The sequence below is a fragment of the Adiantum capillus-veneris genome, chromosome 12 (genome assembly GCF_014529385.1).
Source record: "Adiantum capillus-veneris isolate H3 chromosome 12, ASM1452938v2, whole genome shotgun sequence".
Taxonomy (NCBI): Eukaryota; Viridiplantae; Streptophyta; class Polypodiopsida; order Polypodiales; family Pteridaceae; genus Adiantum; species Adiantum capillus-veneris.
The window spans coordinates 128,546,057-128,561,173 of record NC_140942.1 but is presented as its reverse complement, the minus strand read 5'-3'; the positions used below and the strand labels follow the sequence as shown (position 1 = coordinate 128,561,173).

Here is a 15,117-nt window from a genome sequence, read left to right as displayed (position 1 = left end):
TTTAATCCCAACACTAGGGATATAGGTGAACCTTGGCAATTCTTCGGGGACATATGTTGATGTTACTGGAACTGTTGCCTTTTCTACCTACTCTGGGAGAATACGTTTGTATTCTCGCCCGTACCTATCAACAAAAATGATATCCTTCCCCATAGCAATTTCATAAGAGAATAAGTAAAGAACCTTGTCTTTGCTTAATTCGTTTGGGTAGAGTTCTTTGCATTGAATATAAGAGACTACTCCCTCACTCTCATGCTTGTCAATTCCCACATTCTCATTATAGGTAGAGACCCTGGTTGTTTTTTTATCATACATAAAAGTAGCTCCAGGTCGATCAATTTTTGGAGGCGGTTCTTGAGTTTTTGAGACCATTTTTTCTTTTGCCACATTATTCTCCATATCTGTTGTAATCCTCAGGGTTACTAACTATCAGATAGTGGTTCCCCTTTTCGTCTCGGAATCTATCTCCATCATCATAGACTTGAATTATCTCCAGTCTCTGAGCAGGTCTTTCTTCTATACAAATATACATACTTGCAAATCTCCGATAGTCAGAATAAACTAGGCCTCCCCTAGAGTTTGTTCCTTCTAAGAAGATTATAGTGAACTTGGCATTGTTCAAAGGGTTTTGGGAGGTACTTCCTCCTAGCATTGGTCCTTCATCAAAGAAACCTCCTGACTGTTGACTACCCATCATGAAGAAGGACTTATCTGATGAAGTGTCAGTATCACTACGTACCCTCCTTAATGATCGGTGGTAATGGATCTAGCCTTGCCTGAGTTACACTCTCCTCAGTGGACACTAAGCTACCCTGATCACCTGTCACTTTTTGGTCTCTAGGAATGTGTCTTTCTGATCTTAAATTCATCAAACTTAGCAATGCAATTTATCACAATTCCAACCACTCACCTGGCAAAGGTTTAGTTTCCGCACAACTTCTTGCCTTGTCGCTGAATATACCTGTACACAAGCGTTTAATTTCGGCAATCGAATCAAAGCATTTAACCGCTAGAGGTGGTCTTAGTAATGGTTGGTATAACTGGAGGGTTAACCTCAATCACTATTGTACTTTATACACTTCATTTGTTCTTGATTTGTTCTGCTAATCTGGAACTGAATGTTTGTCAGTTTAGAGGGAAAGTCTTAATTCAGTCTTTGCTTCGTCAAAAGGTCAAACAAGGTCCAATTTCTCTTCTGAAAGAATTTCTGGAACTCTTAAGTCAATTGGAACATCACTCTATGTCCACAGTCAGATTTTCACTTTAATAAGCCCCTGTAAACATCCTACGCGTAGGATGTCTACCTGCTCTGTTTTGGCTGAATTTTGCACTATAGATTCCTCTTGATGTGTTGAGTCCACAGCTGTTTTTACTTTTTGATTTGGACACCTATAAGCTGGTCAATTGATCATAAATCTATTCCACCAGCTTGATGTTGGTCTGACCAGTCAAATCAACTCCAATTTGGACCAAAATTGACTAGGAGGCTTGCCTCAGGCTATACAATACCCTGCTATGCCTACAGTTAGTTTTTGACTTCAATATCATGCAGTAGACATCCTACACGTAGCATGTCTAACTGCTCAAAATTGCTTCAAATGCAAACCACAGACTCCTCTTAAGGTGCTGATCTCTTTGGTATGCTCAAAGTTGGATTTGGAGTGCTAAATCACATAGAACACATCCTACGCGTAGTATGTCTAAGTGATCTTTTTGAGCCCAAACTTGAGCCACAGCTTCCCCTTGATGTCAGCAACCCAATGCTATGCTTAAATTTTAGTTTGGATTTCAAAAGACCCCAATTTTAGCTATCCTAGCCTTTTTCAGTCAAAATGCTAAAGTCTGCTTAAAACCCAATTTTCTCACCCAATTGAGATGAAACCTTTCTTATGCACTCAATAAATCATGTAGATCATGCTCATGCAACCATCCTATGGTTTTGGTCTTAAAATAATGCCTTGGCACAATTTGGGTAGGATGTCTGGCGATTTCCATTCTTTTGGCCTTATTCTGTCAATAATGATCAAACTTCCACTTTCCGGGTGAAAATAGGGTAAAACCTACCTTCTAAAAACACTGGTCAACTCAGATTTTCAAAATTCGCACCAAAACAGCCTGTAGACATCCTACATGTAGCATGTCTACTCGCTTAAAATTTAATTTTTTTCTGACAGAAGTACTCCCTATGCTCTGCAGCTCTCTCAGAAATACTCACAGAAACTTTCGAACTTCACTTCAGCTTCTAAACACTCTTTTCCGTCTTTTACAACTCTTTAATGAGCCTAACAGCAAATATAACATGCATGAAGTGCTCCAGATCATAAATCATGATGTCCTAGTTACCCTACTCCTACTCATCATGTGAGATGGTGATTTTGGTGTCTCGGTTGCTTCCTGGCCTCTCCGGAATCTCACGCTATCCTTTCACCGCCTCTACCACTCCAACTCCTACTCTCTACACCACAACTTAACTAATACCCAAAACTACCTAAGTCTACCTGAGTCTACCTGAGTCGAAGGATCTAGGCCAGACACTCCCTCCCTAGACTCCTCCTAAGACCTAGAGAGTCCTCCACCCTCTGATCATATCTAAATGTAAAACAAGACTCTGGCAAGCCAGAGAATCCCTATCCTCAAGGACTAGTTTCGTTCACCTACCTAGGGTTTTCGTCCCCGGCAGCGGCGCCACTGTTGGCGAATACGCTGCGACGGACGTCAGCACAACGAGAACTCACCTAACAAAATTTGTCAGCTAAGGATGAAGCTCGACCCGCGGGCGCGTGGAAGCAAGCATAGGGTGTCAACCTACACTTGACCGACTCTCGACTACTTCCTACAGAGGTCTCTACCCAATGTCTAAGCTACAGTCTTCAGGAGTACATAAGAGGAGATTTCCTACGACGCTTTCAAGAGCCAAATACCCATCAAACGTTTTTGAAACGCTACGGAACTTGAAGGAAACCCTATTAACACCAATAGGTCGCTCTCCCTAAGGTCCATGAACCAAAACCCCAACCCTAAACACCTGGTGTAAAATCACGTAGGATGTCTGCTCAAAATTTGCAGGTCATCGCTTCCGAAAACTAAAGTACATAATGTGTAGCTCTACTCAATGCGAACGCGTGGATATGTTGAAATGCGAAAACATACAACGTATGCTCACCGAATCACCAGATATAGCTCGTGGGTCGAACTCGCAAAACCGGATCGTACACACACAATGTAGGTGTTGGCGCGTAGCTCTCTTCGGGGGCAACACGCTACACTTCTCCGCACTCGATTTCAACCACCAGTGCACGCGTAGCATCAAGATAAAACTCTCACTCTCTCTCGTACACAGAGTACGCTCAACTCACACAGAAAAAACTTATAAAATGACAAAAGGTTTCTTGCATTAAGGTCAAAAGTGATATAAATACCTTACAATCTCAAACCCTAATGTTCGAATTTAACCATTCACTCAGTCTAAATGTCAAAAATGGGATACAATCCGGAAGCTTCTGCAAGCCCCACTATTTACAAAGGTGAAATGATGATTTTTCTCAATTAAGGAATAATTACAAAAAATAATATCCTGTCGGGCAATCATCCTCCATTGGGTATGTCCAGCAGCAAATAGAGTGGAGGGTTTCTTTTCTTAGCAAGGGACTTTTACACTGGTGGTAGGGAGAAGCATAACCTCAGACTCGTCCTAGTGAAGTTCCTTGAACTTGTGGGGAGCTTTGTCTGTGACCTTGCAGTCATTCTTGTGGGGTTCCTTGCACGGGTGGGAGCCCTGTGTTTCGGGCGAACTTTGCTCTGCTCTTAGACGTGAGCTTTTCCTACTCTTTCTTATGCTTCCACAATGTACTAAGATAAGCGCGGTGCTCACACACTGGTATAGACGTTTCTTCAAAGAGGTCGAGCAATGATGCCATGCATGTAGACTCTAGTCCGCCTTCATCATTGAGCTTACTTCTTGAAAACGGGATGTGACTTTTGTTCTCATTTCCAAATATTTTCTATGTCACATAAATCCATTTGAAATATGCTATCAACAGCACCCCTTTATATATGTTAACTAACATAATTAACATACTATGTTAGTTTGTGCTTCCACCTAGCTAGCCCTCAGTGGCTCAATCCAAGATGCATCAAACTAGCATGCTTTGATTGGCTTGATTTTTTTCCCATTGTCAAAATGACTACTTTGCAAACAATCCTTGTTTTGGTGGCCAAGAGGACATGGAATTGGTCCAAATGGATGTTAAGATTCTTATATGATGATCTTCATGGGGATAATTATGAGCAATAGCTATAGGGTTTTGTTGAGAAAGGCAAGGAGAAATTGGTGTATAAGGTTAACTAGAGAAGCTATATGTTTAAAGCAAGCAAAAGGAAATGGTGTCATAAGTTTGATGCGCTCATGTAGAATGAGCAACATTGATCGTTGCTTCTCCACAAAGAAAGCCATACGATGGTCTCTTGATTTTGATTCTTTATGTGGTTGATAGGCTCATAGTTAGGAAGAACCTTCATGATAACAATTATTTGCAAGCAAAGTTGTACATGAAAACTGACATCAATAATTTGGGAGATGAAAATTATATGCTTGGCATGCAAATTATGGAAGAGATGCCAAAGAAGGTTCTTTACTTGTGAAAAATCTTTGGCATTCGCTAAAGTATTTCAATATAGAGGGGGGGAAGCCTATTCCTACTCCATGGCCTACATTTATGAAACTTAGCCAAGAGGATTGCCCCAAATGTGATGAGGAAAAGAATGAGATATACAAGGTTCCTATACATCTAATGTTGGCTCTTTAATGTACGTCATGATTGGGATTCGCAAAGATATTTGCATTTTTTGTGGCAATTGTTGCAAATTTTATGACAAAACCTAGCAAGGCATTGGGAGGAAGTGTTGGAAAAAAACCTAGATTTAGTGTGATCCTACCTGCAAATTTTGAGATTTATCTCACAAGTTGTTATTTTGAGGGTGAAAAAACCTAGAAAATTTAAAGAAATTATGTGTAATTTGTGTAAAAGCCTTCAAATTTAGTCAATTTACCTCTAAAATTTCTCATTTGTAGGTTTGCCAAGTTTTGGGAGAAAGGTTTTTTGGAGCATTGTTGGGAGGCAATGAATGTGCAGTGAGACACTTGAATGGCCAGGATTTCAGTGTTTTGCATAGCTTTCTACTTATATAAAGTGTTGGATTGAATACTCTGGCAAGAAGTGAAGTTCATTACAGACTCAACCTCTTATGAGGCATTCTTCCGGATATATAGTTGTCTCCTGGTGCCATGGATATCAGACAAGCTTGTGCTGATCCTACATCTAGGCTGATGGTTGATCATCTATTCTACAAGAATTGTCTGATGCAAACCTTCAACCACATAATTGTGCAACATTCATCATTAACGTTGAAAATGTGATGCAAGTGATAAAATTGAACCTCCCAATCAGTGTTTGGGAAATTTTATTTTTGCAACCATACACAATTCCTATTTCTACTATCATGAAGAGGTAGCCTCATTCAAGAATATACATGAATTCAACAAAACAGGTTATTTCGTCCTTTATTTTTGCATTTTAAACACACGAAAGGGTACCAATGAATGGGACATACAATTTTAAACACATGAAAGGGTACCAATTGAACTAGAAAAGGGTATGTTCCTGTTCTATCCATGAAAATTCTTCAGAATATAAGGTTTTAAATTAGGCTGTGAATGCAGCTAATAGGGCTAATTAACAAACCCCGAGATAGGTATCCTGTTTAGGTATATCAACAGCTTGAACCAAGTCAGATCGAAGAACTAAGTCAGATCGAAGAGTTCGTTGTAAGAATGTTTTCAAGTACAATGACAGCGTATTGTATGTGGATTGGGGTGCTTCAAATTAGACAATCAGTCATAGGAAAGGGCCTAAAGACATGCATATTCATCCTAGAAATCGAAACAGCTTATGACAAAATTACATTCAATTGCCCATGTTGGAGATGTACCTCTTTCTATGCAAGATGGAAGTATTCCACTTATGTATTGTGTTCTCTAGCTATGTTCATGCTATATAGCTCAAACAAACTACACTACATCGGTGTAATGCGACTCTCTAGCTGTGTTTTTTAATGCTATATAGCTCAAGGACAATGCAAGTCTGAAATGGTGTATTGCATAACTCCGAGACAGCTGAAGGGTTATGCAATACAGCTTTGATGAGCTAGGTTTAGGGGGGGGATGTGTTGTAAATGACACATTAGGATGACAACAGAAAGAGAGAGAACGAAGAGTCTTCCTTGACAAGATCTTTTAAAACATTCACTTGGCCTTTCGCTGGCAACAATCCGACAGCTTTAAGTATGAATGCAACCTAGGGGAACAATTTCGGGATTTCTGTGACACTTTTGTTGGAGAAGAACATCCATATAATAGTGTGCATGATAAAACAGCATGATAGCTAACGGATTATAAACATGCGAGAATTCTTGTATGTCTACAGCCCTATGATGGATTTTTTTGAGATTTAACGTTGAAGGAAAGATTCCAAGAGATCTCACAGATTTATCCTACAAGGTCTTGAAAAAACCTGTTGTGCAAGAAGGAATTGGGTTGAGCAATCTACTATAGATGGGTGAAAGATTATATTCTAGTTTCCGCTTCTTACACACTCACCAGAGAAGAACAATTTAAGACTGTAAGAGAAGTTAGGAAATCCCAAGAGACCTCGAAAATCTATCCAGAAAAGGTAGAAGTAGAAGCTGATGATGAGGAGATAATAAATTGGTCATTGCATGCCTTTCACTAAGCTTCAGTTCATGCAGTCAGAATTGTTTGGAATAAATTGCTCATTGAATGCCTTTCACTAAGCTTCAGTTCATGGTACACGAACCTCGACAACAATCCAATTCCCTCAAAACTCCGATAGGTTGATATCCATACCATTTGATGTTGAACAAAATCATATCAAAATTTTGAATTTCGACACAAGCTTACAAATGTGTATAATTATACGGGCAATTTGGCATAGCCGGCAAGTCCTGTGACTTGCACATCCAAGCTCTAGTGGTATTCTAACTAGATATTTCAACCCAAAAAACTGATCCAAAACTGGTGTGATATACCTCACATCCCCAATAATTGGACTCCATGAAGGGGGATTTTACAAATGGAGCCAAAAGGTAGGGGGAGGGGGCTGTATCCTCTTCAGTAATGCATTGAGTTATGACCTCTACGCTAGTAATTAGAGGCAGGTGGTATGCATTGGAACCGCATACGCGACAAGCAACTACATCTCGACAAGCTGTATTATCTTGCACACATGGAAGACTAGACCGATTGCTCCTATCTACCAGCTGCAAAATTGGCACTTGGTCTCAGCATGTGAGCTTCAAACTGTTCACATCAAGCATTTTCCGCCTGCAACAACTTGTGAATCAGAGCATAACCGGGGCATTGCGCATGCAACTAATGGGTACTTCATCTCGCAAGAAAGCTTCAAGAGTTCTGATAGATCAATGGGATGGTCCGGATGGGAGGACCATGAGAAGCGCTGCAGCAGGCGAGCCACCCAAAGCTGAACTGTTGCATACCCAAGAGCACGGCCTGGACATACTCTTCGGCCAGCTCCAAACGGGGCAAGCCGCAAATCGCCACCGCGAATGTCAATATCCTGCCCACCTTCGCCAACCAGAAAGCGCTCAGGCTTGAAAACATTGGGCTCTGCCCATATGGATGAGTCGTGTGTGATTGCCCACATGTTCACCATTGCAGTAGTGCCAGCAGGCACATGGTGTCCAGCAACATGGACATCATTGATAGCAAGGCGTGCCCATGATAGTAGAGGTCCTGGAGGGTGCATTCTTAACACCTCCTTAATTACTGCCTGAAGGTATGGCAACTTTGGCAGGTCTCTCTCGGAAAGCTCCCCAGCTGGGGTAGCAATGCTATCAATTTCTGCGTGAAGGCGGACCTGGACCTCAGGATGAAGGATAATTTCTGCAAGAATCCATTCTGTCAAGATGGCAGTGGTGTCAGTACCACGGAAAACCATTTCCTGCACAAGTGATTCACTGAGTTAAAACTCATTTACAACAGCAATCTCCAATAGTGAGAAAAATTCTATTTACACAATTGCAACTAGAGAACATTTATACAGGACATCATGCAGTGTGACATTGCCTAAATTCAATACATTCCGAAGCCATCTCCAGGACAATGCAGAAGACTAGATAATTATGCTAGGAACATAGACTGTGACGACAACGTGCACTAAGCTTTACTCACCCACAGCACAGCAATCATATCCGCATCCGATAACTTCTCTGAATCGTCAAGGGCCAGCAATGCATCCACAAAATCTGCATCACTGTCGCTCTTGTGTTCATATGATTTCTGCATTTTGTGTTCGTTGATGATCCTTTGAACAAACTCCTTCACATCGGCCACGAGCACATCACACCTTTGCTTAATGCGCAGAAGGTCAAAAACCCCACCAAACCAGGAGAGATGATCAGCCCAGTTCACAGCTCCCAACAGATCGAATCCCTCTCTCACCATAGCCTGGAGCTTGTCGGCTTCCTGACAAGGGCGGCCAAAATCATAAGTTCTCCCAAAGACGGAGCCCATTATGTTATTCAGAGAAGCTCTCTGTAGGTACATTCTCAAGGGAACAACTCCATTGAGGGACATGGAGTCGTCAATGGAATTCAGCATGAGAGTAGTTTCGTGCTGGCGATGGTGCTCATGAGCAGCAATTCTTTTGGGCATGAAGAGGTGGGTAGCTGCAATGCGCCGGAGGTTTCGCCAATGTGAACCAAAGGGCGCAAAGCCGATGGCTCGATCGAAGAGGAGCTGACGAGCAGAAGCTTTGATAGGACGGTCTGCGAATGCGGAGCTATTGAGAATTTCTCTGGCAACATCAGGAACGCTGGTAAGGATTACTCGAGTATCTCCCAAGCTGAAGGCCATGAGAGAGCGAGCAGAGCACGCAGAGGCGAGCTCCGCAAGACGCACATGAGCAAGCCCAGACATGTCCATTAAGCATCCTATCACAGGCCAGCCACGCGGCCCAGGAATGGAAGAAGGTCGCGGCAAGCGGCCCCAGGCATTGCCTCCAGGCGCTGCCCAGTATATCATCATGGTGCAAATCCAGATGAGCGCCAGCGCTGTTAGCAGCATTGCTGCTTTTCCGGCTTCGAGAGAAGGCATTGAAGCAAGCAAAGGGAGTGAGAGACCCCACCATGCTTGCTCGTGGGAGGCACCAGAAGAGATTTCGGCCGCCAATGCGACGATGGGCAGAACAACGCAGCCCACAATTGCACAAAGGAAGGCAGCCATTACCATGACTGCGTCTTTGAGCAAGCAAACGCAGAAGGAAGATGAGGAGGCCGGTTGAGTGGTGAAAGAAGCTGACAAGCAGAGAGGTGCTGTCTCTGTGTGTGTGTGTGTGTGTGTGTGTGTGAGAGAGAGAGAGAGAGAGAGGGGGGTGTAGACTGTGTGCTTGAGTGTGGGTTTCTAGAATGTGTGCGTTTTGTATGAGCCTTGGAGGGAACTAGAAGCTGAAGCTTGACATGAACTAGAAGTGAGAAGATTTTCACCGCTGGCTATGAAGAGCTGGAATTCGCAATCGCAGCCGCCCTTTTTAAACCTGGGCCGTTTTCGTTTTCAATTGTTTACTATATTTTGCCTGGAGTTCATGAATGACCCCATCATTTCCTTCCCTGCCAACTTAAGTGAAGCGGCCAGGGCCACTTGAGCTCTAATTGATGATTGAGCAGCTCTATATTCCTCTCCATTCTGTAGAATCAATGATTGAAAGCAAGAAGGACATCCTCACTTCTGATACCTCAACTTATATTTGGCACACTGGGCCTAGGGACCAGCTGGGGTTCACTTGCCTCAGGACTAAGTGGCACGGGCATGGGAGGGTAGGATCTACGGCGGGGGCATTGTGGGTCGTAGATTCCAAATGCGGGTACCCTAGATTAAAGTAATCTATAGTACCCGCATTTCGGAAGTAATCTAGGATATCCCCATTTTGGGGTGTTGGGTTTGAACCCGGGACCTCACGCATAAGGCGCCTAACCTAACCACTACGCCATGCGTGCGTTGTGAAACGTGGGGGTCCTAATTTTCTTAAAACATGTAAATTGGGGGCGGGCGTCGAAAGTAAATTAGGGGACCCTAATAAAAAGTAATCTATGGTACCCTAATTTACTTTCGGCGTTGTCACTGGGATCTACGGCCCACAATGCCCCCGTCGTAGATCCCACCCTCCCATGTCCGTGACACTTAGTCCTGAGGGTTCACTTGGAATCACGCCTTCTCATGCATCGGCCAACGGATTCCATCAAGGGCATTGTATGATTGGGGATGTTATTGGGCGAGTTTGCTTTCTTCATCTAGCTTGATATTTTTTACCATAATCACCAAAAAAATTGGATTAGAAGAGACAACACAATACAGAGCTGCCCCAAAGGACTTGAGGTTATTACAATTGTGGGTGTGCAACTTCACGTCTGGGCTAATGTTACATAACATGACAGAGTAAACATAGGAGCTAGAATCAAAAGTGATGTTGAGCGCATACCCGTGGCCAGTGGCAAGGGTGGGAGTCAGGAGGGTGATAACCCTACAAGGAAGTACAACTTACTGAGCACTTAGGGTAGAACGTCGACTTGAGCTTAAATTGAGTTTTACTTATAACTAGAGATTATTTTCAATCATGTTCACTAAATGTCGTCAAGAGCTCATTTGGCACTAGGATTACCATAAACACATGAAAGCTTAGTGCAGAGTGTGTGCCTCTGAAGATGGTGACTTGAGTTCACAGCCCACTATGGCATAGAGTTCAACACTATAGATCCCATTCCAAGGATGTCCATGGTGATGAGGCAGAAACAACCACATCAAGTTGGTTTTGTGTGTGTGTGTGTGTGTGTGTGTTTTTAACCACCCACTAGAAACATTGAAAGAATGTGTCTAGTGTGAAGCTTTGTATGGTTTTTCTCTATGGATCCTTTAAACTTCAACAAAGAAAACACTTATTGTGCATGTGAGGTGTCATTGATATTGCTTGTGCTCCACTTGTAAGGCCCCATTATGAGGAGAATCCATATGTCAAGGAGGTGTTAGCCCAAACATTGGTATGTCACAAGTAAGTTGAAATCGAGAAAGTGATTGTTAATAGAGTTGGTGACCAAATGTGGACCTATCATTCAATATTAGAGGTAATGCCAATCAATGGTAGTAGCAACCTTCAGGATCAAAGAGTTAGTGGCCCATATATGAAATTTTATCATGGTAAAATGAATTTTCTATTTGGATGGGTCTTTCTTGGAGACTTCCTTATGTACTCAACCATTGAGAGCATCCAATAGATTTTGAGCCCTTCATCTAGCATACATCGTCTAGATTGCCAATCTAAGCTCCATTGTGGGAGAACACAAGTGAATAGAGCCATTATTGTATGACCTTTGGTGCAATAAGAAAATATTTACCTTCTTTTTTATGTTATGTTCTCAAGCTCTGTGTTTTGATTCAACAATACTCTGTATTTTTTATAAACCTTTTAAATTGTAGCCCAATGTTTAGATGCATTCACCAGATAGCATGCTATGTACAATCTGTTGGGCCCATTGGGAAGCTCAATTGGAAACATTTAAAAACCACCTTCCCCTCAAGCACTTCTAAAAGCAGCGGTAAGACCCATGCCTCCTTTACTCTTTGTCATGGAAAAGTGGTTGAACGATCACCCATTCTAACCTCGGTTGATTCAATCAAAATTTCCCTAGAGACTATCACTCCTTGTGCACACCATCTCCAAAGCATATCCTTCATTGCAAGATAGACCCCAATCTTTCCCACTACAAAGCACTTAAACAAGGAATATGATTATGATTTTGTGATAGAAGGTTCTTATGCATGCTCTCATGTGCCCATCTTGCTACATTTATAAACATCAGACTCTGCATTTCATATGTCATGCATTAGCCCTCAACCAGATTACCCTAGAAACAACCAATATGAACTCGATATGGACCTCTCTCTCTCTCTCTCTCTCTCTCTCTCTCTCTCTCTCTCACACACACACACACACACACACACACACACACAAAGAGAGAGAGAGAGAGAGAGAGAGAGAGAGAGAGAGACTTTTGGAAAATTGAGACAAAACAACTATGTGTGATATAGAAAAATTCTTGTTGAGGCCATGTTTGCATGTAGAGAACCAACATAAAATCACAATCACTCCCCATTCAAATCTCAACAAATAATACCATGCTTATTTAGAGGCTTTTAAAAACTAGTTTACATGTCTCAACAATACAGGAGGCCCCTCACTTGCTCATGATTTCCATCTATGAATGCAACATCAGGAATATCAAAGAAAGTAATATAGATTTACAATGTTGGTTGGAGTAATGTAGATTTACAAGCATTGGTTGGGTATGCTATGCAAGAAGGTGCCTTTGGTAAACATTGTTCATGACTGATAGCTATCGCATGTTTGATTTTGCAAGAGAGCGCCTCAAAACATTTTCAAACACTTTCATATTACTACAACATATAAATTTTCAAACATTCAACTCCATAAAAGATAGAAATCATGCTAGCAACTCTCGTTTGTGATTATTAATTTTTCTCATAAGCACTTAGTATAACATGTCGATTCAATAAATATTGAAAGAATTTCCCCTCTTATGAATGGATATGGACATTTTGAATCGTATCACATAATATGCAATTAAACAAGTGGTAATAAACTATTAGAAAGTTCTATTGAGGAGCTTACTTGCAAGTTTGACAAGTACTCAATGTGAGTGGAAAATTACCTATGCTTTGATGCCCTTTTCTAAGCGTGTTCTCTTCTAGAATCCTTTATGCCATCAGTGTTCACAAAAAACCGGTCTTTAGTGTATTTTCAAAGGACAAAAATTGAAAATTCCTGGTTAGTTTTGAGGGTCGCCTTGAAGGAAACCGGCTAAATTTTGAGGATTTCAGTGTAAAAACCAACAAAAACCGGCTAAATTTCTCTATAAACCGGTAGATTTTCAAAGCTCTCCTTTTGTCATTGGTTTCTAAAAGTTTTTGGTAAACATTGCGTGCCATAACAAGCTCCCATTGTGCTTAGCTTTTCAAGCTTGATATTGTGGCTAGCTTAACCCTCAATGAAAACTCTCGGATGTACGTGGTGCTTCTTTAAACACTTGAGCATCAATGAGAGCACTTGATATCTTTTGAAACAATTCTACCATTTCAATACGTATATACACACGCTAATTTTCATACAATGCACCATAGCATACATAAACATTCGAATATATAGGTCAATGTAGATAATAAAATAGAATATGTATCCAAAAAATTAATTAAAGATGAAAGTTTATACCATTGACATTGTTGAAGTAGTTATCGGAATCCCAAGTTTTGAGAGTCAACCAAGATTTTAATGGGCCTAATTTGAAGTGCAAAGCTTTTAGTTTAGGAGTCAATCAAAATTTTAATAAGCCTAATTTGAAGTGGAAAGTTCTTATTCTAGCATGCCTTATGTTTTGAGGAAAGTTTTTACACTTCAAATTACCAACAAAGAAGCCATAGTAGCTTGAATATAGCCAATATGTAAATGCCATTGCAAACATGATTGATGTGAATCATCCGAATTAATCAAAATTCTTGCCAAGGTACGCTAGAATAAGAACTTTTCACTTCAAATTAGGCTCATAAAATTCTTGATTGACTCCTAAACTAAGAGCTTTGCACTTCAAATTACCAGCAAAGAAGCCATAGTAGCTTGAATACATCCAATATGTAAACACCATCGTAAACATGATTGATGTGAATCACCCGTATTAATCAAAAGTCTTAAAAACATACATCAGAAGAGGAACAGACCAAGTTAATGCATTTTAGCCTTTGCATGAGTCTCTGTGAGCTATTTAAGCCCTAATATGATTTTTAAAGACAATTTTTGATTTAAGACACCATTCTTTGTCTTTTTCACCAAGTGTTGGAGACTTAGACACCTCCCCATATCCCTTATATTCACGATGTTTTCCATTATGTACTTGAAATGTCGAAAAAAAATCCCTTGAATTCTAGTTAAGAGCCTAAATTAGATGCTATAAGTTAGAAGGCATATTATTTTACTCATACCTTTATTTTGAAACCATGAATTCAACACCTTTAGCACCTCCATTCTTTCCAAACACTAAGATCAACCTACCATGGAGCTATTCTTTTATCCTAGGGTGAAAACAAACTCAGCATTGTGAAAAGGCCCTCAACAAAAGTCTTCCTCACACCGACTTTAGAGTTTCTTCCCAATCCCCAATAATCACAGCATCATCAAAGTCACATGGCACCTTTCTTCACTGAAAGACTGAATGTTTATAAGTCAAACTATCCATAACCCACTTCCTTCATGGTGAAGTTTACGCGTTGCTTTTCTATAATCTATGCCACAGAATTCCGTGGGCACCAAGCCACTTGTTACACTAGATAGAATAGGACCTTGATGAAAGACAAAGTTCAAATCCACATATGGAATGTCTACTTTCCAAAAGTTATTCTTAACAGACCTAGTAACAACTATTCATAGCTTTAACCAAATTGAACTTTGAGTCAAGGAGAAAAGTGAAAAACTCCTCTTGAATGCTTCCAAATGGTGTAATATTCAATGCAAAGTCCTTTGCTATTGTGAGTCTTTTTATGCTTGTGTCACCAAACCAAAGTCAAACATAGTGTTCATATACAAGCTTCAATGCTCTACATTTGAAGATCAGTCAACAACCTAATAAGCACTTTAGGCCAGTATAGACAAAATGGAATCCAAACATCTTTAATTAAAAGTGCATTTTGAATAACCGAGCATTAAGGAGTAGGGCGGCCTTCTAATATGAGCTTTCCAATGGACAAGGAATCAATAAGTGCATGCCATTTGTCATAAACCCCTCTCTTAGACTAGATACTAGACCTATTTTGGTTGTGGCATTTATAGGTATTTAATTTACTAGAAACTCTTTAAATTGTCTATCTCTATGCTTCCTTGTGAATTTTCTTTTTATTGTCAATTAAGGAGCTCCTAATTTATACAATAAGTTATCGATATAAGAGGATGATAACACAATACATAA

General features: G+C 40.8%; 1 protein-coding gene across 1 annotated transcript; it reads right to left on the bottom strand.

Moving 5' to 3' along the window:
* Window positions 1-6,898: 6,898 nt before the first annotated feature.
* LOC147446494 (cytochrome P450 78A4-like) lies at window positions 6,899-9,610 on the bottom strand. The gene is made up of 2 exons (XM_086526248.1): window positions 8,267-9,610; window positions 6,899-8,036 (listed from the first exon to the last, which is right to left on the bottom strand). Exons 1-2 carry the CDS (start codon window positions 9,323-9,325, stop codon window positions 7,380-7,382), a joined length of 1,716 nt encoding a protein of 571 aa, XP_086382374.1. The 5' UTR covers window positions 9,326-9,610; the 3' UTR covers window positions 6,899-7,379.
* Window positions 9,611-15,117: the final 5,507 nt, after the last annotated feature.

Excerpts from the sequence above, each read along its gene's own strand:
- LOC147446494 (XM_086526248.1), bottom strand. The coding sequence starts at position 9,325 with ATGGTAATGGCTGCCTTCCTTTGTGCAATTGTGGGCTGCGTTGTTCTG. Across the intron at positions 8,037-8,266 it reads ATATGATTGCTGTGCTGTGG|GAAATGGTTTTCCGTGGTAC; the intron begins GTGAGTAAAGCT and ends TCACTTGTGCAG.